The 21962-nt window shown below is 40.2% G+C and overlaps 4 protein-coding genes across 6 annotated transcripts in view; all 4 read right to left on the reverse strand.

Moving 5' to 3' along the window:
* Nucleotides 1-584: 584 nt before the first annotated feature.
* Nucleotides 585-1918, reverse strand: tmsb4x (thymosin beta 4 X-linked). The gene is made up of 3 exons (XM_084725029.1): nucleotides 1883-1918; nucleotides 1087-1199; nucleotides 585-987 (listed from the first exon to the last, which is right to left on the reverse strand). Exons 2-3 carry the CDS (start codon nucleotides 1184-1186, stop codon nucleotides 962-964), a joined length of 126 nt encoding a protein of 41 aa, XP_084581155.1. The 5' UTR covers nucleotides 1187-1199; nucleotides 1883-1918; the 3' UTR covers nucleotides 585-961.
* A 1506-nt stretch (nucleotides 1919-3424) lies between these two features.
* On the reverse strand, nucleotides 3425-11387 carry tlr8a (toll-like receptor 8a). Its single transcript, XM_084725024.1, has 2 exons — nucleotides 10277-11387; nucleotides 3425-7433 (listed from the first exon to the last, which is right to left on the reverse strand). The coding sequence occupies exons 1-2, from the start codon at nucleotides 10277-10279 to the stop codon at nucleotides 4347-4349; spliced, it is 3090 nt and encodes a 1029-aa protein (XP_084581150.1). The 5' UTR covers nucleotides 10280-11387; the 3' UTR covers nucleotides 3425-4346.
* A 145-nt stretch (nucleotides 11388-11532) lies between these two features.
* Nucleotides 11533-16344, reverse strand: LOC146322902 (toll-like receptor 7). The gene is made up of 2 exons (XM_084725023.1): nucleotides 16330-16344; nucleotides 11533-14679 (listed from the first exon to the last, which is right to left on the reverse strand). The coding sequence occupies exons 1-2, from the start codon at nucleotides 16342-16344 to the stop codon at nucleotides 11533-11535; spliced, it is 3162 nt and encodes a 1053-aa protein (XP_084581149.1).
* A 3035-nt stretch (nucleotides 16345-19379) lies between these two features.
* Nucleotides 19380-21962, reverse strand: part of LOC146322903 (FERM and PDZ domain-containing protein 4-like) — a 59021-nt gene continuing 56438 nt past the window's right edge. For all 3 annotated transcript variants that reach the window (XM_084725032.1, XM_084725030.1, XM_084725031.1), the window contains exon 17: nucleotides 19380-21579. In XM_084725032.1, coding sequence (XP_084581158.1) covers nucleotides 20375-21579 — 1205 coding nt within the window. In that variant the 3' untranslated portion in view covers nucleotides 19380-20374. The remainder of the gene's footprint in view (nucleotides 21580-21962) is intronic.

Raw genomic sequence — 21962 nt, forward strand, 5'->3', positions numbered from 1 at the left:
TCAATAGGTCTTTAAACACTTTCTGTAAAAAATTCTTAGAAAGTATTGGTAGGGAAACTTTTTGAACAATTAAGGGACAATGCAGATTATCACTTAAACCACATTTGTGCCAGATTTAGCCAGCCAGGGTAATTTTCATCTGCAGTCCCTGGCAGGTTGATGGTACACAGCCATCTACATGCTCAGATTGTTACAATAGGCCAGTTTCTGATTTAAGGTTTTTCAATTTTTTCCCCCCTTACATTTAACATGAAATTAGATTTAATTCTAAAGTACACAGCAAGTCAGGCCCAGATTTAATAAATGGTCACTTATCATCCAAAACACTAGCTTTTGCTGTAGAGCATTGCTACAAACTGGAGCAATCTGTTCAAGCTTTAGTAGTGAGGATTGTCAGCACTTTCTAGGCCAGTTGGTAACTTTACTGTGCCAGCACTTAAGACAGGCACAATGCCTACAAAGTGCTCCCAAGCTGTCAGAGCTGCCTGGGATTAAAAGCCAAATTTGTTACTCAAATGCTTCTTATAGCAGAGATATGTGCAGCATAAATAGGCCCAAAGTACCAAAAACCACAGACACATAAGTCCATTTACATTTTTTATTTTGCATATTTAACAAACTTGTGCATTCCAGATTTTTTTTTACAAAAAACTGCTTGCTTTATTAGCATTCACATGTGGCCAGAGTAGGTGAGTGTAGGTCCCCTCAGTTGTTTCATGACACGCCTACTTTTCCCAAACCACACCGGAGATGCAGCCACGCCAACGGATGACCAGGAACCCACGCAGACACTGAGCCACACTCCTTACTGTACAGAGGGACATCTTGGCAAGCGAGCGGCGTTTGTGGGGGTGTTGTCAAGTTTGTCAATTAGTTAAGTACTTCTTGGAATACATGTTGGAAAAAAAACAAAGGCAAGACTTGTGGAATGTACAGCGGCGCAGAACAAAGCCGGTCTGCATCACACCGACTTCTCCTGTTCGATGACTGCAAAAAAAAAAAGCAGAAAGTTTGTATTGTTAGTGCCAAAGACTGGAGCACAGAGACTAAATGTTTTGACTTAAGTCAATTTGGTGCAGGACATACCTTCTTTGGTTGGCAATGTGTTCTTTTCTTGAGTCTCTGTCTTCTTCAGCTTCGACTTGTCGAAGCTTGTCACTTCAGAGATGTCTGGTTTGTCACCCATGTCTGTAGAGGCTCTGAAAGAGACAAGAAAAACTTACATTGTGGCCTCTGACCCTCCCCAAATTAGTTTAATCAGAACACACCTGGATATGTGGACTGTTAATCAAGCCAGGCCAGAATTCTTCCGTGTAAAAAGTGACTAAAGAACTGACATTTATACAAACTAAAACCACTGTGCCATTATCGCCTCACTTCAGAGGACAGCTTTGTGAGTGTTAGTGAGCCTGAGCGACGAGGGACCACCGCCCTTCTGAACAATCTACACATGAGCACGCTGCCCTCAACTATCCCACACGTCCGTCGAAACAATAAACCTGACTTTTATAAAAGGCAGCACATGTAATATTAAGGAGTTGAGCCAAATAACGGTAAATTATCCAAATAAACGACGAAGCACGGATCGTTTTTTGCAGTCACAGACTAGACAAAACACATTTTTTAGGTTAACCCTTCACTCATTTCCGTAGCATTTCTTTGCTTAAACACGTCATACATCCTCTATTTTCTGCAGCTTTGAGCACATCCTGCGCAGCTGACAGTTTCATGTGGAGGCAGGACGTTGCGTTACGATGAGGAAATAACACAAAAACGTGATTTAATCAGCCAGTCATTCAACAACGATGGTGAGATAAAAAAAAACAGGCTGCATATAATGTAGTGTGGTGCAGTGAAATAAAAAGCATAGAGATGCACTCACCAAGGTTTTCAGTCTCAGAAACAACAGTCTGCAAGTCTCGCTGGCGCAGGAGCACAGTGACGAGTCCGGCGTCAATCACGCCATAAATACTGCGCAATATGCAAATAACCCTCCGCCGACACGCCCACTAACTCTAAAGTCTGCTTTTCTGCAAATGTTTTTAAATGTTTTTGCGTTAATAGTGATAAAAAGTCAAACGCTTGATGTATTTCACGATTATATCGCGATTTGTCAAGTTTATGCGTTCATTTTAAGGAAAACTATTTGTGACCATCTGCGTCAGATTAGGTGAGTAAAATCAGTCAGTCAGTTTTCTCCTGTCTTTGTGTTTGTCATTATATCGGTTGCTGGCGTTTGTTCATACCATAAAGGGATCAAAATGTACGCTGCAAACTTATTCATGAGTGGGAGAATGAGTTCAGTGGCTTTAGTGGAACTTGCACACAGTTAAAACTGTATCGGGGGCGACACCGTGCGGGCAAACAAAGTAATTACCAGGAAGCGATGCAATGGGAGTATGATTTTTTTTTTTAAGGTTCTTTATTGTACAGCAAAGTGCAAACAATCAGGTGACATAATTCAGGCAAGATATACATAACACAACAAAATAGCAGACTAATATAATAGTATTAAATAATATAAATAATATAATAATATTATTTATTGATTAAAAAAACACATCAAAGAAATAAATCTGTAGACTTGAAAGCCTTTCTTGTTTTTAGAGGAGAAAATGGTTCTTATGTATTGCTTGATTTCATTTTCAAATATAATAAATAAGTTGGAGTTGTGTGGATATGATATTTTGCTAAGAGAATGGTTGGGTTAATAGTGCCAGTTTTTCTTTTCACATTATTGCATTTATATTTGTTGAAAACAAACAAAAAATTCTTTAAGCACAGAGTAACTTCAGAGTCACTTTTACCAATGATAAATCTGCTCATGTCCTTCTGTAGTCTTTTGGTACAGATAAAATAATGATTTGCTGGGTGGTGTCCGTATATGATTTTAAAGAAGACATCTTTTATTTTATTAGTCATTAAATATTTATAGCAAATTCCAAATTTTTTTTTCCAAATAAGGTCATTTGTAAAGCAGTTCCAGTAAGTAACAACACAGAAAAACATGAGGAAGTGCAGATGGGGCCCTGTGGGAAAGAGTGTGCATCGGACAAACATCAGAATTTTTATCACTGCTGAGAGTTTTGGTAGTGCAAAGTTTTCTTTTGATTTTCTAATGTTTCTAATATTTCTTTATTGAGTTATTATTGTTTTTATTATTGTTTGCCATGGCTCCTAGTTTTAAGTATCACACACTATCAGGTGAAAAGACCTACGTACAGATAGATTCACGCCGCATATGTCAACATCGCTGCCATGTTGGACTTGGTAAGACTGGCCTGTCTCAACCGATTTCAATGAGTCATGTCACAGTCAAGGGTTTATGATCTACAAAGACCTAGATCATGAACCCTTGAATATGAAAATAACTCACTGAAACTGGTTGAGAAACGTTCTTTGTTGTACTTTTTATCCAGAAGAACGGCAGCTCCCCCGTTTACTTGCATTTGTTTACAGGGCAACCTTGTTCTGTTTATATGGAGGCAACTGTAACTTTCCTAAAATAATAATCTATTTCTTTTTATTCATATAACATTAATTCCATAATTAATAATGTTATAAGAAATAGATTAAGTAACATTTTGCTGTGATGGTTGTTTCTTATAGTATTTTATTCTTTGGGACCCCTGTCAGTAGTTCTTGTCTGTTGAATAAAGGTTAATAATAATAAGGGTTAAATAAAGGCTTAAAGATATTTTCTAGGTTAGATGGAGACCAGATAACAGACTGAAACTCTCACATCAACAAAATGGTGAAGTGGACTGATTTATTGATTCACTGTTATATTTGCACACAAACCATTTTCAGTATCAGTGTATCAGCAGACATTTATGAAATAATGTCTGTATCTGTCTTCTTTTAGGCCCCAGACAGGATGATAAAAGTTGTGAAGGACCACATCAGTGTTCATATAGGATAGGGGTGCACAATTCATTGAAATATTATCAAAACTGCAAAATCCCTCAAGTGTAATATCTCAACTGCAGAAGCTGACATTTTTTTTGATGAAGGAGAATGTGTGACAAAACAGCATTATAATGAAGTACTGTAGTTCTGCAGAGATGTAAATCTTGTTCTCAGATGTATTTAAAAAACATGCTTGTTTGGTACTAACAAATGTCACATCATCATGATTTTAATATTCTTTTTACAGTGAAAATGATGACACAAAAATGAGTAGTCCCACTAATCATGAATCTTATTGCAATCAAAATGTCTGTCAAAATGATCCGACCAGCTCTGATATACAACAACAGGTGCAAAACAAAGCTCCAGATATTATTGTCCACATAGTGAAGTTACACATGCTTTCCACACAGTCGGTCTTTATCTCGAGCACTGCTTCAGCTGCTGGTGAAGTACTTTGAGTAATTCTTGTTGTACATGACCTGATTGTCTACTCTGACCACATTCCTCAGGTTTTGCCAGAACCAGGGCTCTGCAGCAGCTGTTCTCGGCCACTCCACGACACTCTCCCCGCACAGCCTCCTCCTCAGGCGCAGGAAGTGAGATTGCTGCAGGACGGGCTCCAGCATCAGCAGCACGATCACATCCACATTTTCATCAAGCAGCCTCTGGTGGGCCAGATACATCGCCAGCTTGAACACCCCGGTTTTAACGTAGCCCTCCGTTAAGACAAACAGGGTCTTGCGACTGTACTGGATGCTCTGGGTGAGGTTGTCCACCAGCGGGACTCCAGGGGGCCAGTCCCTCTCCTCCAAACACAGAGGAAGATGCTTCTCTCCTTCCTCTTCCAGTTTCACTCGCAGGTTCGTCATCACCCACTCAGAGACGTGCGGATCCGTGGTGTCGTAAGTCACAAAGACGTCATAAACGCTGTCTGTTGAGTTCAAAGAGCTGTATCCCTTCAGCTTAGCTTTCACATAGTGCAGGACATAAGAGGCGTCCCAGTAAAATAAGTGAGCAACTGTTGTCACTAACATAAAAGCAATGATGAAGGAGTTTGTGAGAATGTAGATTAAAAACGCCTGATTGTCGTTCACACACTGGTTAATGTCAAAGTATACCAGAGCTTGACCCTTCTGGTTCGCTGGCATGTCACATGTCACCTCAGTGGTTAGTCGGGGGATCTTCATGTCGCTGTTTTCAATCCACAGAATGAAATCTAACGAATCACACGTACACTGGAACGGGTTTTTCTGCAAGAACAAAGTCTGAATCTGATTCTCAGGTTTGGGCTGGAAGGTGGATTGATTGATGGTCGTCAGTTTGTTGTTTCTAAGGCTAAGAACTCTGAGGCTTTTTGCACCCTTTAAAAACCCACTGTCCAAGTGGAAAATGCGATTATGACTTAGGTCGAGGAACATCAAAGTGTGGGTGACGTTTGAGCTTATTTCTGTCACGTTAAGTAAAGAATTGAAGCTCAGGTCTAGAATTTGAAGTTGAGATAAAAACCTCAGGCTGTCCCACCTAAAATCAGTGAGTTTGTTGTGACTTATGCACAGGGTGGTGAGGTTACATGGCAAATATCCATAAACATCATCTGGAATCTTTGCAATGTTGTTGTGGGATATATCTAAAATTGTCAGATTAGTGAGATTAGTAAAAAGTGTTTTATACGTTCCATCTTTTTCTTTCCAAAGAGTCCCAAGATAATTATGCGTAAACCTAAGTTCTGCTAATGATTTGCTGCACATCTGTTTTGTTGTCAATGTGGAAATGGAGTTATAGCTCATATTCAGCACTCTCAGGACGGGCAGATTTTGTGTAAAATTCAGATTATGCGTCACCCCGAACGCTTTAAAGTAGTGAGCGTTGTGACTGAGGTCTAGCACTTGTAGTTTTTTTAGTTCTTTGAAAGCGTGGTCATAGGCCAGATCAATCTTATTGAACGACAGGTCCAGATATGTCAGATTAGGCAGTGAGGAGAACTCGGTTCCATTAAGTGCCGCTGAAAATCCGTTCCCTGAGAGGTTGAGGCATGCAATATTCCCGTAGCCCTCAAACTCCTTTGGAGAAATGAAGAACAGATTGTTTGAACTGAGGATTAGCACTCTTCCAGAGTCGAAACACTCCTGCTTGATAAGGCTGTGTGATATCTCATAAGCAAAGTCTTTCGGACGGGGTTTCATGAGCGGTGAAAAAGAAAGGTCCGACCTCTGATTGTAACCCTTGCTTAGATGTGGAGGACTTTTCCCTGGAGTGGGGTGCAGCCTGTTTTCTGCAAGATAAATCATCTTCAAGTGGGAGAATTTGCTGAATATGGTGGAATCGGAGTGAATGATGAAGTTGGTCCCTAAGTTAAGTGCAGACAGATTTTTGAGCTCATACAGAGATCTGAGTGTGTCTGATTCAATATTCTGGAAGACCAAACCCTCCAGATGCAATGTTCGAAGCGAGGCGAGATTCGAAAACTCTTTTGAAAGATTTACCGTTGTAGGATAGTACTTGAGAGCAAAATTGAATGAGAGATCAATTTTTTCTAGCCTGGGGAGGTATCTTAGAAACGTTGCCTCCTCAGTGATAGGTTTTAGCAGGAAGTTAAATGCCAGGTACAGTTGTTTGACCTTGTTCAGCTTCTCAAACCAGGAAGAATCCAGGTGCTTCAGTGAGTTTCCTCCCAGGTTCAGCGTCTCAAGCTGTGTCAAATCGTGAAATGCTTTGGGATGAATGGCAAGAGAGATATTTCGGCAAGGAACACAGGGATATGGAGCATTCTGACATCTTGGACAGTTACCTTCTATTTTCAGAACTTTTAAATTTCGTAGCCCTTGGAAATCATCCTCAAAAATTCGCTCTATTCTGTTGGAAATGAGCTTTAAGATGCTTAATGATTGGGGTAATATTTTGGGAACTTTAGTTAAGTTGTTAAAAGACAAGTCCAGAGCCTGCAGTTTGGTCATAACTGAAAAACTGCCATCCACAATCTTCATTTCTTTCCCACAAGGACTCCAGCTGTAGCAGTTTTTTGATAACCATAACTCTGTGACGTTCATTAAGCCAGCAAGGCTCCTGTTGTCCAGTGACAAAATCTTATTATTGTTTAGGGCGAGGGTTTTTACACTGAGAGGGAGATTGCTGGGGATTTCACGAAGACGGTTGCCAGATAGTCTGAGTTCTTGCAGTTTTGTCAGATTTTTGAAAGCATTGGCGGCAATGGTCGCTCCGTTGTTCTTGTTTGCCCATCTGAGATCGAGTAGAGTCAGATTCAGCAGTGTAGAGAACGAATTAACTGGAAAGTTCTCAATGAAGTTTTCTGATAGGTCGAGTTCAGTAGCATTACTAGTAATCCCATCAGGTACTTTATGCAGGTGACGCCCCCTACAGTCAAACACGATCTTAGAGGTATTGTAGGGTGAGATGTCACAAGGGAACTGTGGCGACATCCACTTCGGTTTACACTCAGTGGGCTGGATCTCATCATGGCAAACCAGACAGAAGAGCAGCAGCCGCATCCAGCCTGTGACCGTCTGGAGATAAAAAAAATTTAAATCAGTCAAATGAAGTAACTGTTACTCACACAGCATGTATATATATATATATATATATATATATATATATATATATATATATATATATATATATATATATATGTATATATATATATATATATACAAAATATTAACACAATGAGATTTCTGTTAAATATAACAGAAAAAAATACGACCATCAATAAAGTGGATGTATTGACTATGTGGGTAAAGACACACACACACACACACACACACACACACACACACACACACACACACACACACACACACACACACAGAACAGCTAGGACACAGAAAAAAAACAGGAAAATACAACATTTATACCAAATCACATGATAACGATATCCTAAACCTGCACTGACAGTTTCAACAGTGTCTATTCTGACATCACAATATTGATATTATATCGATATATTGCCCCTCCTGACAGTATTGCATAAATTGCAGACTGACAGATGCCTATATTAACCTTCAAACAGTTTTTGCATGATGCTAGGGTGATTTTACATATATTGGGGTTGAAATTAATAATAATAAGCACAAAAAGGTTTGGAATTGGTTCTGTGACTCAAAAAGAACAAGCACTTTTAGTGGACATGCTTAGATGGCCACATTTGCAAGCATAACATTGCAGCCATTGCAGCCCATTTGGCGCTGGCTTAGGCAATCAACTGGACCAAATCCCAAACTTTTTGTATGCATTAATAGGGATGTAACAATATAAAACACTCAAGGTACAATAACGCCATGATAAGAAGTCCATGGCACAATGTTATTATTATTATTATTATTATTATTATTATTATTATTATTATTATTTCAATAATTAAAAAAGAAAATAATGAAATGAAAAAATAAAACCTTTCTTTTAAAGTAGTAAATCTGCTTTCTTTCTTTGATTAAATTAAATGAAATTAGTCAGCTATGACCTCAGCATGTGCCAAAAAACTGGAATGAACAAAAACGGTGCAGCAGTCAGTAGCGGTCCTTTTATAAAATAAAATGTAATGTAATATACCATGTTATATCACAGTATATATTGATACTGTCTGCAATATTGCAATATTTTAATGGAATATCTACATTTTTTAATATAGTATTACATCCCTACCTATTAGTCATTTAGAGACCCCCTTCCTACTGCACTTCCAATTAAAGCAATGAGAGACGAACCCCTCATTCTCTGCAAAAATGCATCAAATTCCAAGTTTATCTGAAGCTAATATGAGATGTCAGCAATCAGACTGAGACAAATGGAATCCTTCCAAATTTACAATCTGAGCAATATAACCAGGATGAATTATTACAGCAAACAAAACCTGTTTAATTACTGATCATGTGTGAGCACCTTTGCAAACTTGTCCTTCAGAATGGTACCACCTGTGTCCAGCAGGTGTCAGGAGTCTGCAAGTTAAATATCACTCAATAAGAATATCTGCTCTTGGTATCAGAATTATGAATTCTGTCAACCCTTTTTACAGACCATGTAACTTTTGCTCAGCTGTGGAATAAAAAGCTACTAAAAGCTGCTGCAACAGTAGCACAAGCAGTCGTAAAGTCATAAAGTCAGTACTTGACTTAGTAATGTCAGAGAGACAACAATATTTATCAGAACTGTGCTATCACAAGCTAATGACAGCCACCATAAACTACTGGTAAAAACCCCTGAGTGTTTTACTGCTATGAATTCAACTTTTTAATATCTATATAAGTAGCTGTTGGTTGTGTGTTTTATTCTACACTGAAAGACAGCATCACACATACAGTGCTAGCCAAAAGTTTGGACACATCTTCTTATCTAACGTTTTTCCCCCTTATTCTGTATTTTTTTTTTTCTACATTGTAGACATCAAAACTATGAAATATGGAATTATGTAATCTCTAAATCTGAACCATTTTTTAAATAAAAAGTAAAAGCAAAACATTGAATGAGAAGTCTAAACCTTTGACTGGTACTGTGCATTGAAGCTGTATGATATTTACAGTCAGCAAAATATGGCTGTATTCTCAATGTCTCCTTATGAAATACTTAATTTAGTAAATGACTAGTTATTTTAGCCTGACACATGGTATCTTCAGAAACAATATAAACAATAGTTATTTTAGTTCAGTTTTTCATCCAGGTAGAATTTCAAAATACAGGCACAAAAACTGCTTGAAATAAAACTACTCAGGTAAAGATGATGCTTTGGGTTGAAATATGCACATTACTTAAATTAGTTCACATATCTTAGGTATTATAATCATTAGTTGCAACTTTATAATAGCTGTCCAACTAACGTGATAAATGATAATGATAAAATGACAAATTTATAGCATAACTAATAGTTAGGAAATAACTTTTTAACTCTAAGTTTACCATTTAAAGTTAGTATAAGTGTTGCCTACTAGTCCTCTGGCCTGCTGTTGACTTTAAGTGTTTTTAAGTGGAAAATGGAAGATGATACTGATACTGAGTAAAAATGATGAGATACAACTTTTTTCCCCACAGAGTTGTGAGTAAACTTTAATGTGCTGTATTTACTGTAGAACACTTCATAATCAAAAATGCACAACAGTTTTGAATGACTTAAATACATGTATACACAGCTGGTCCAAGTATTATCTAATGCTATAAATGTCTTCGCACAAAATCACAAGTCATTAAAGATCATATTAGAGAAACATCCAATTAAAAAGCACATGCAGGTGACCAGTAAATCCATAATTCATACTGATGAAGACGTCTGATGAGCACACAGTTAGTTCATTTTGAGCAGATAAATCTATTTGCTGCCATACATAGAACACAGCTTTAAAAAAATATCAATAAGACTCACCATTGTGTATGTATGGTACTGATTCCTTATGATCCTCGAAAGGCAGCTTTGAAAACAGAAGTCTCTCTGGCACTTGTAAATGTAAAAACTTTGCCTGTCTTCTGTGTCATAAAGTTAACACGAGCCAAAATATCCTAAAAAATATTTCTGTGTTCCTCATCTTTAATAATCAACACACATTATAAAAAGTCCCCCTGTCACTGAGCATAATAATAACAGTAGCCGAGTGACAGGTTCCCACAACAACAAGAAGTGCTCTGGTGCAGAAGTAGCATGTGAATTGAAGAAGTACATCTGTTTCACTTCCCTATTTCATGGCATGTTGGCAGTTTCATCGCCATCTCAGACCCAAATGAAAATTATAAACCTCTGTGGAGATGGCAAAGAGCGCCAGCCCCTTCTCTATCGAGTAATTCTAAACAAGGACTTAAAAATGAGCACACAATTATTTAGACATATGTACAACAGTATACTGTTCTATTTACAGTGTCTCTTCGAATAAGTTGTTTGTGGTTTTCCACTTCTAATACACTTCTCAAGTTAAACCAGAAGTAGAGCTGGGCCTGGGGGTTTGTTGGTCACTCCAACACAGACCTATTGTACAGTCTCTTCCTTAAAGGTTCACCACAAAACGTGTGAGTTGCAGAGTTTTGGAGATATCAGCTGAAGAGATGTTTGCCTTCACCACAAGGTGTTCAAAGTCCGTTATATTGGTGGTAAGGCACACATCTCTGTGGGTAATATCTCCAAAGATCTTCAAAGATCTGCAAAGATCTGCAACTCAGACAAAAAAAAAAATACAGATAGATAAACAGCACTACAGGCCAGTGGAAAAATATGTATTTTTAATTTTGGAGGAACTGCCCCTCAAAACTCAGGTACTTCCCAAGTCCAAGAAAATCATCTTGATAACACCATTCTTTTGATTTGCTGGTGAGAATGAACACAGTCCCCTTGTTCTTGTGGATGCTCTAGAGGCTGTCGATCAGCGGACATGCAGGCATCCAGCCCAGTTCTTCCAGGCACAGCATCAGGCGATGAGTCACCGTGAGTTTGACCTCCTTGATATATGTCATGAAGGCATCATAGACAGAACTTTGAGAGTAGAGGTGGGCGTAGCCTTTTGGGTTTAGCCCTGCAGAAGTGGTAGATGTACCAAATGTCCCACAGGAAGAGATGGCCAGAGATGGACAGGGTGCAGAAGTGGAAGATGAGGTAAGTCATGAGGATGATTGATCTATGACAGTATGTTCCATTTACAGTGTCTCTTTGAAGAGATTGTTGTATTGTTTGTGGCTTTCCGTTGCTAATACACTTCTCAGACTAAACCAGAAATACGGCTGCGCCTGAGGGTTTGTTGGCCACTCAAGCACAGATCTCTTGTACAGTCTCTTCCTTAATCTCAGGTACTTTGAATTGCAAGGCACTTTCTCCAAGAAGATCAGCACAATAACGTCGTTCTTTTCATCCATGAGCCTCTGATGGGCCATGTAGAAAGCCGTCTTGAAGTTGCCGCTCTTAATGTATCTGCTGGTGAGAATGAACACTGTCCTCTTGCTCTTGTGGATGCTCTGGGAGAGGTTGTCGATCAATGGACATCCAGGGATCCAGTCCCGTTCCTCAAGGCACAGTGTTAGTTGGCGGTCTCCGCTGTCCTCCAGATGAACGCACATTTCCTTCATCACCCACTCCGTCACCGCAGGGTCGTCCTTGTCGTATATCACAAAGGCATCATAGGTGGAGTTCTGGGAGTAGAGGCGGGTGTAGCCTCTGAGCTTGGCCCTGCAGAAGTGGTAGATGTACCAGACATCCCACAGGAAGAGATGGCTGGAGATGGACAGGGTGAGGAAGGTGAGGATGAGGGAAGTCATGAGGATATAGAGGATGATTGACAAGTAGTTATGCTGGCAGGCTAGCAGGTCCACCGCAACAACAGGATGACCTTTTTGAGCCCCTGGAGAGTCACAGGTGACCTCCGTGGCCAGTCTGGGGATGGTCACTGTGGTCTTGTTGAGCCACTGGACAAACCAAGTTGCATTGCAGCTGCACAGGAATTTGTTTCTGTGCAGAAGCAGCTTGTCCATCTGATTAACGACATCATCTGGAAAGCTAGATTTCTCAATGTGCTGAATGTTATTATAACTAAGATCCAGATGTTTTAACTTGTAGGCGTCTTTGAGAAAATCTGGCGTGAGTTGTACGATTTGGTTCTTATGTAAGATGAGCTTCTCGAGAGATCTGGCACAGTCTGACAGCACGAGTGGAACAGTAGTTAAGCTGTTTCCACCAAGATCTAAGACTCGCAAAGATGGGAGAATTTGTAGATTCTCCCAATCAAAGGAATTTAGTTTGTTGTTTTTGATGTAGAGCTCAGACAGTTTGTTTGGCAGACCGCTGAACACCAGCGGTGGAATGTAATGGAGGTTGTTATTAGAGATGTCAAGGACAGTGAGATTGAGAAGTTTCTTGAAATAATTGACATATCTGGTGTCCCCATCTCTCCACAGCATATCTAACCGGTTATCTCTGAACTCTAACCTCTCTAGAGACTGACTCTCCAGCTCTGTGTTAGTGGAAGTCGAGATCTTGTTGTGGTTCATCATCAATACCTTGAGATTTTTCAAGTTTCTAGTGAAATTAAGCATGTGAGTCAGGCCCTCTGACTCAAAGTAATGGTTGTTGTTGCTTATGTCCAAGATGACCAGACTTTTCAGCTCTTTAAATGCAGTGGAGTAAAGCAGGTCCAGGCGATTTGAAGAGAAGTCCAGATATTTTAACTTTGTCAGGTAGGTAAATTCAGAGCCATTCAGACTTTGGCTCATTGCATTTCCAGACAGATTGAGGCATCTCAGCTCTCCGAGATTTAAAAATCGTGAATGCAAGAAGAATATATTGTTTCTGCTGACATCCAGGGTTTTCCCAAACTGACTGCATTTCTTTTTTACAAATGATGTAATGACTCCAACTTCTTTATCTTTGTATTTGCATTTGCGTGCATATTCATCATATCTGAAATAATGGATCTCTCTCACTTCGTTACTTTGGTACTGAGCACCAGCTGACATAGGAGACCAGTTCAAGGGTTCTTCTCCAGAGAAACCAACAATGTCTTGGCCGTCAGAGGGGGAAGATATCTTGTTATCAGACAGACTGATTATTTTGAAGCTTTTCAATTCCATCAGAACACTAAGATTTGTCATTTTAATAAAGTTTGTGCCCAAATCTACAACCTCCAACTGCGTGAGAGGTTTCAAAGGAGCAATGCTCCCTGGTAATAGCTGCTGGAACACGTAACCCTTTAGTCTGAAAACTTTAAGAGACTTGAGATAGGAAAAACTGCTGCTCAGTCTCAGTGTTTGAGGGTACCTCTGCAGCTCATAGTTAAATGAAAGGTCCAGTTCTTCCAGTTTTCCCAGGAAAAGAGGGAAGGCAGTGACTCCAATCTCTCTTGCCAAAAAGTTTTGGGAGAGGTCAAGCACTCTGAGCTCTGCCATGTTGGCAAACCACTCAGACGGCACACATGTCAGGGAGTTACTGTGCATGCGGAGCGTCTTTAGTTTAGTCAACATTTTGAAAGCTGACTTGCTGATATTAAGTGGTGAATTATTGGGGCATGGGTCACATGGAAAAGGGGCATTGTAACATCGAGGACAGTTTCCGCTAATATCCAGAATCTCAAGGTTTGTTAGATTTTTGAAATCCTCATCAGTGACACTTTGAATGTTGTTGTTGTAGAGATACAACTCCTTCAGACTTCTGGGTAGTTGATGTGGAATAAAAGATAAGTTATTTGACTTAAGACATAACAAGGTTAAATTTTCAAGCTGCAAAAATGCACCCTCCTCTATAGCATAAGAATTATTACATGGGTTACGATAGTAGCAGTTTTGACTGAGGTAAAGTGTCTGAATGTTTTTGATCTCAGAGAGGTTTGCCTTAGTAATATTAAAAATGTTATTCACTTCCAAACTCAGCAGGATCAGGTTTGAAGGCAAGCCTTTGGGGATACTGTCCAGCTGATTGCCATCAAGATACAGCGCTTGCAGATTCCTCAGGCTGGTAAAGGTATTTTCCTGTATTGTCACACTTTGAGTGCACATGTGGTCCTTGGGGCCGATTTTGATGGGTACACAGTTGCATCTCATGTCAATCTCTGTCAGGTTCTCCAGGCCTTTGAAGGAGGTGGAGTTTAATTGAAGAATATGGTTGATGGTGAGCGTCAGATTGGTAGTGTCTCTGGGGATGCCAAAGGGGATATCGCTGAGACGTCTCTCAGTGCAGTCCACCATCACCTCACTCCCGTTTTTGGCCTCAGTAACGTCACATGGCAGAGTTTTTGGGTAAGAAACGCTAGCTGTTGAGATGGAGAGACAACACCACAGGCCCAGCAGTGCCACATACATCTGTAGAGAAACACACAGTGGTTCTATGAGAAATATGTGCAGGTGGAAAGCTAGTAATGTGATTATGCAGTGGCTGGTTGCATAAACCACCTTTAGTTTCAAACTTATAAAGTTCCCATGAAGTCAAATTGAATTTTTAACATTGACACGACAACACTTATTGTGCTATCACCTATACCCCAGTATCTGGCCCAACAATGACCAACAATGATCTTCTTTTCCTTAAAGAAAGATACCTTTACTTGTTTTAAGTAGGTTATTTAACCGCTGGGATGCTGTGAGCCAAAACTCAGAAAGAAAACTGCACTGGAGTCTGTTCCCTGTCATCAAACTAGCTGTTTGTCTCTGAGGCTGTTCTGGTGCCAGTTTGGCCGCGTTCGCTTGGAGCTCTCAGTCCGGCAAGTGTCAGCTAATTGGACCACTCTCCCTCCTAGCATTAATGCTACGTGGACCGCTTTAGCTGCATGGTGGGCGGGAAGCATAATCCACAGTGCTACTGGCAACTGTAAACAGGAAGGAAGGAAGTCCCTCCCTAGCTGCCTGATTTACAGGAAACACGTAAACAACGTTACACTAAAAACATTATGCCAATGACCCTTTTTAATAGTGGCATTGCTGTGACATCTTCACTCAAATCTTTGTCTAATACACAGCATTATTGTCAGTTATTAGCTAGCTAAGCAAACAAATCTGGTTAGCTTTTGTTAGCTAGCTACTCCAAAATGGACAGCAAAGACAAAAAAACAACAAAAAATAAAAAAAAAATAAAGCCAATCTGGACAAAAGACAAGAATGTTGTTTTCTTTGAGGAGCATGGAAAGCTCAAGCACATAATTGAAAGTAAATTTAACCCATTCGTACACCAGAAGATGTGGCAAGAAGTAAGTTAACTGACAAAAGCAATGCTAGAAATTTTGCTGTGAACCAAACTGTAGATGCAGCTAATGAAGAAAAAATGACTGTGGCAGCAAGAAAGGAGACTGACAAACATCGACAGTAGTTGACAAAAACTGGTGAGTTTCATTAAGAAAATGAAAGCTAATTTAAATATATTATAAAGAGTTATGTTAACATTTGGCTAACTACAAAGTGCTAACGTCAAATCTATACTCTCTGATAAGTAGCACATGGCTCACAGTGTCTAGTGGTTTTTCCCCTCCAGAAAATTTTTTATCTTGGTCTCTCCTCTTCCTCAGTCACCATAAATCCAGCTGTTGTCTCAGGTTCCACATATTATTTCACTTCTAAGGGACTGTTATGGGTCTCTAAAAATGTGCTGAGGAAAATGGACCTTCCAGCTAAAGACAAACACTTACAGATTTAAGGGTTTTCCTTTACATCATCGTCAGGATATCTTTATGGTGATTTATGCAACTCATTTGTTTCATCTTTAGATTAAAATTAAACTAAGTGGTTTTATGCAGCCGGGCACAGAAACACTCACTAAAGTCAACATTGTGCGCATGGTATGTACAAGGATATGCTACTTCATCATACAACTAGGAACTGGTACAGGCTAGCGTTTCATTTTTCACCTCTCCATGTGGTTTACATCCCCCTTTGATCAAAGGCAACCCGCTGTTTCACTGCTTTCAGTACCATGCAATTATAATACAATGCAATATATGAACAAAGGTAACTGATACTCACCAGGTGGAGGGACATTGTTCACGTGAGGTGTTGACAAGAAGTCCTGCTACGAGTCCTGTTGTCAGGTTGGATCGAGTACTGAAAGATCATAACACTAGATGTTGGATGATGGATGTGTGAAAGTAACAGGTGGCTGAGTTGGCCCGATGTGTGTATAATTAGCCAGAATCACTTCCCTATTGTCACAAACCACATACATCCAAATATTACATTTTTTGTCTGCATGATAACAGATTTCTGTATGTTATATACAGTGCAGACGTGCTTTATCCTGAGATCACAGTGACGAGGTTTCCTTTAGGGCTACAACTAACAATTATTTTCATTCATCAATGAATCAGCTGATTATTTTCTCGATTTATTGCATAGTTGTTTAGTCTATAAAATGAATAAAAAGTGGAGAAAATGCTCATTTTGGCATTTTTTGCTTGAAAAATGACTGAAATGATTGATGGATTATAAAAATAGTTGACAGTTATTTTTCTTTTGATCAACTAATCATTGGAGCTCTAGTTTCCTTTAGGATAGCCTCCTCTAGTGTAGTGTGACGGCCCAGCTGGAGGAGTTGTGGGTTCAGCAGCCACCATCAGTGAAAAGAGCTGTTTCATTTCTGATTACCCTGCAGGGGAAAGTGAAACTTATGCTGGGTTGAGGTTTGTCAGTTTACATGGTAAACATGCTATTCTAGCAGAATCATAACCCGTGTTCTGTGGATAATTTGTGGTTGTATGGTCAACCCCCCCCCCCCAAAAAAAACCATCACTCTCACCCGTGATCTGTTCAGACATTTTATGTCCTGTATGTTTATCCCTTTATTTGAGAGATCCAAAGCAGAATAAATACAGTAGTTTTAGCAAAAACTAACTTATTGTAAAAATTCATGATGTCTGTGAGCCCCGTCTTACACTGATCTAAAGCATAAGTCGAAAGTGCAAGGCACAATGGATTTAATTTATTCAAGGAGTGTCCAAATCCACACTTGCGCCAGCGCACAGCGGTATCCTGCCCTGTCCCGCCCTTTAAGCCAGCAGCACATGGTAGGATACACCTACCAGCTGTGCCTAAGTGCTGTGATTAATTTATTCTGTTCAATCAGAAAGTGAGTTCTCATCACCTTTAAGAAGAAGATGCGCCAGGAGTACAAGCGTTGACAGCATAACAGCAGATATACCAGGGGGAAACAAAGAGAAAAGATTTTCAAAAGAAGTGACAGATCTCTTGGTTTGAGAAGTGGTATCTGGAGAGGGCAGGGCACCTCCAAAGCAGCTTCATGTGTAAATAGTTTATTTTGCATTAATTCCTGCAAAAAGTAACACAATACATTAACCATAAAAGTTTAAATTGTGTTGTATTTTATAATTCATTATTATCATTGTAATTATTGTGCAGGTCCACTTGTTGAGGAGTTGGAGAGAGAGAGACGGTGCAGTCAAGATGAGAGGCAAACAAATCAATAAACTGAATTTTAATCCAGCTGAAAATCCACCCGAGCCGGATTGAGGTGCAGCTTTGCGGCCGCCTATTCTCCACCTCCTTCCTCTCCTCTTTTTCCTTATCCTCATCTCCTCCTCCCATCCTTGCTCCTCTGTCCCACTAACACTATTGTGGGTGGAGGAAACAGAGTCAGAAAATGTTTCTAAAATTTGATAACCTGTGTGCAAAATTACGCACAGGTTATCCAGCTGTTATATCTAAGCAGCATCAGGCTCTGACAGAAGCACGCATACCTTCTCTCCGGGTCGGTCTGGTTTCATGCTGAGATATAATGTGTTATATGTTACAGATCATAATTGTTTAATCTGTGTTTTTCTGCACAGACACAAACACTCTATCTGCTCAAGCTGTCATGCTGACTGTTCTGTTAAAAACAATCTGACAGCAGAGCGCTTGGATAGCTCAGTCGGTAGAGCGGGTGCTGCGAGTCCTCTGCAGTGGCTGTAGGTTCGACTACAGCCCATGGCCCTTTGCTGCGTGTCATTCCCCCACTCTCCTGTCACATCTTCAGCTGTCCTGTCATAAAATGCCCCCAAAAATATTTTAAAAAAACAATCTGACAGCTGTGATCATGTTCTGTGCGCACTTTACAGGCCTGTTAAGATTTATAAGGTTTTCTAATAATAATAATAGTTCCTTACTTGTTATTAATGTGAATAATTTTCGACACAGCCACGCTGTTTAAAATAAAAAGTGTTTTGTGATTGTGGAGAAGGGTGTGCACACCTCAGCCAAGCGCGACACACACACACACATGCTGTGAACTTCAATTTTTGCACTTTATTACTGATAAAAAAAATATGTTGAAAGGACACTTTGTTAATCTACTCTCTCTCTCTCTCTTGTAAGACTGAAGGAGATTAGCCCTGAAGTAAGCTGAACAAGAACAGGCTAATGTTGTACCTTAACAATGTTGGATCTGGTGTGATCTCTTTCAGAAGCAATCTAAAACAGTCGTTGCTTCTGTTAGCGTGTTGTTAGCCATCCACTGGCAAACCTGCATTCCTGACTTGTGAACCGGTCATAGGCTGTGCTCTTGGCTTTTTGGCCAATCAGAGGCTGTGTTCCCAACTTGTTTATTAATAGATCCATGCACTAATCTCAGACACATTTCACAATACAACAACATGAGTTTGACCCTTCAAAATAAAATTTGTGGTGATGACAATAATGAGCTCAAGCCCATGGCAGGCATCACATGATTATTGTCGCAGTCCTAAACTCACCAACTATTAATGGACCATTGTGTAGGATTTAGAGACATCTAGGAGTGGGCTTGCAGATTGCAAACACCTTGTATCACTCTCCCCTTCCTAGCATGTATGGTGGCCACAACAGTTGTGCAAAATGCACAAGGTCCTATCTAGAGTCAGTGTTTGGTTTGTCTGTTCTGGGCTACTGTAGCAACATGACAGCGCAACTTGGTTGCCTCCATGGATATATCAGCACTTGTGTCTGGGATATTTTGGCTTCAGTTTTGTGCAGAGGGAGGAAGTGGAGCCAGAGCATCCATCTTTATTTACAAGCAATAAAGCAGCCTCACAGAGCTGCTAACATGGCTGCAGCCTCTCACATGCAGAAGCATCATGCCGCATGTGTGCCTGACTACTCTCACACATAACACTGCAAACACTCTCCCACCCTCTGAGTAAAATGGGCCATCATCATCATTAATGCAAAACGCATTACCAACACTCAGGCTTGAGTAAATTGTAAAATCATTAATTATTAAATCTAGCTCTAAAACTACACATAGGTCAACCAAGCTTTCTGTATGAGTAATGCAAATTTAGGAGCAAACTTGTACAATGTAAAAAAGTCATTCTGTTTGCCTGTTATTCTGTTTTTGATGCTTCAGAAATACACTGAAAAGAGAATTACTGATTATGAATTTGCATGTACCACTGCAAAATAAAACAAAAGAAAAAATACAGTATTGTGTGAGAGGTTAGTAATGAACCGAACCAAACTCATGTTTATTAAAACACAGACAGACAAAAATTATTTGAGAGAAGACTTTTTTTTTTAAGTTTTAATCTTTTTAATGATGTTGACAAAAAATAACAAGAAAGTACTCAGTGTTCATGTGTTAAGTTAAATTAAGGTGAATCTAGCAAATGAAAAAGTCATAATGCGTTACTTTTATTTGATTATGTCTTGTCCTGTGCAATGATTTGTCTTGAGCTGTATATAGTGTATGCATTTCTCCAACATAATAGATATTTTTACAATTTATAAACAAGGTACTAATAAGGTTGTAATAATCTACATGTTATGCCCCTAATATAACCAATAAATCATTAAAATAATCCCTATTATGTAATATTAGATAATATACTTGAGAGGAGGGTTGTATGCTTCTTCATAGAGGCCTTAATATAATCTATTTAAAACTTTAATGATTCATATAATTTTATTTTTACTTTACATAATAAAATATTGTATACACAAGGCAAGTTTTTTTCTTTCACAGCAGTTCACATTGGTTGTTTAAACCCATGTCTCTCATGTATGGCTTTAAAATCAATAATCAGGACAAAATAACAACAGTTTATTTGTTGAGCAGTGTTTTCAGTGAGTGAGTTAGTGCGTTTATAATAGCGGACATGGTGGCAGAGTGATGTGTCAATGCATTCACACTTTGGTCACTGGGGGAACTTCCAGAAGCCGCCTCTGCAGCTTTCAGCAGACACACGTAGTTCATGACGACCTCGTCAACCTTGGCCACCACCTCACGCCGCTCACTCTCGCTGCTCAGGCCCTCCACGAGTGACATGCAGGCCTGAGTCAGGCAGCAGAGGGTGTGGAAACTGTGCGTCAGAGTGAGCAGCAGCTCCTCCGGGCTGCCGTACTCCTCCGCCATCTGACTGCAGGCGCTGTTCAGCACTTTGGCCTGCATGAAAAGAAGCTGGGAGAACGTATCCATGTCGGCCACATCCACCTCAGGCCTCTCATCTCTGTTGCGTGAGTGGCCCACGCTGGAACGCAACACGCCAACCATCTCTAAGGCATCCTTCCGTGCAAGTGCGAACCCTGTGTGAAGGCTGTAGGTTTTTCCCTTCATGGAGTTTACATGAGCCAGTCTCGCTTTCAGGCTCATGTCAGTCATAGCTGAGGGCATGTTCTCCCTACGACTGAAAGAAACTGAGCTGACAGAGAACAGAGCGCGTGAGGGCAATTCTCCGTCTTCATCATCACCATCAGCGTTTGTCTTTCTCCGCAGGAAGCAGTGACTGAACGGCCCACGGCACCTCCACGTACCCGCATCCAGCCTTGGTGCCGGTGACTCTGGCAGCAAAAGCGAGGCTCCTCTTAGCAGCCGTCTCCCGGACGAATTGGACACGACTGAACCCTGGGACGAGCTCTTGGGCAAGGTTTTGGCAGAGAATATTCTCTGGACTTTAGGGGGATCTTGAGATGGTAAATTGTGACCACAACTTTTCCCTGTAAGTGTGGCTTTGGTCTTGTCTAAGAGTGCTTCTATGCTCCTGGACCCTGGCATTAAGGTGCTCCAGCTCCTCCTGAGCATCCGGACCCTGCGTGGCTTCCTGAGGCTGCCTGTCATCGGGTCACGTGAAGTTCCGCTTGAGGGGAAAGCCGGGGCGTGTGGGTCGGGCTCGGGGCTGGCCTGTGTTAGCCCGCTGGGCTCTGTGCTACTTGTTAATGATGACGGTGACATGGTTGTGGTGGTGGTACTGGTCTCATTATAGAGAGCTAAAGATGACTCTTCCCCAACCTTCTGCAGCTGTGTGCAAGCTACACTAGGGGTAGCAGGAAAACAAAGAGAACTGTTAAGCATCTCTCTTACAGCTCATATATCATCTGAAACAAACTGTTTCATACAGTTTACCTACATGTATACAGAAATCTGAGATGATGATATGCATCTTTTTCTGAGTTTGCAAATATATTTAAATTCCATTAAAAAAAATAATTTTATTTTGGGTTTGTCCCAAAATCAAAAATACATATTTCCCTCTTAACTGTAGTGCTATTTATCCATATAGATTGTTTTGGTGTGAGTCGTTAAGTTTTGGAGGTAACAGCCATAGAGATGTCTGCCTTCTCTTCAGTATAATGGAACTAGATGGCACTGGTGGTGCTCAGAGAGCCAAAAATACATTTGATACACTCAACAG

The sequence above is a fragment of the Lutjanus erythropterus genome, chromosome 8 (assembly GCF_056507025.1).
Source record: "Lutjanus erythropterus isolate fLutEry1 chromosome 8, fLutEry1.hap2, whole genome shotgun sequence".
Taxonomy (NCBI): Eukaryota; Metazoa; Chordata; class Actinopteri; order Lutjaniformes; family Lutjanidae; genus Lutjanus; species Lutjanus erythropterus.

Coding starts and splice junctions, on each gene's coding strand:
- tmsb4x (XM_084725029.1), bottom strand. CDS start 1,186: ATGGGTGACAAACCAGACATCTCTGAAGTGACAAGCTTCGACAAGTCG. Junction 988..1,086: donor CACATTGCCAACCAAAGAAG/GTATGTCCTGCA, acceptor TTTTTTTTGCAG/TCATCGAACAGGAGAAGTCG.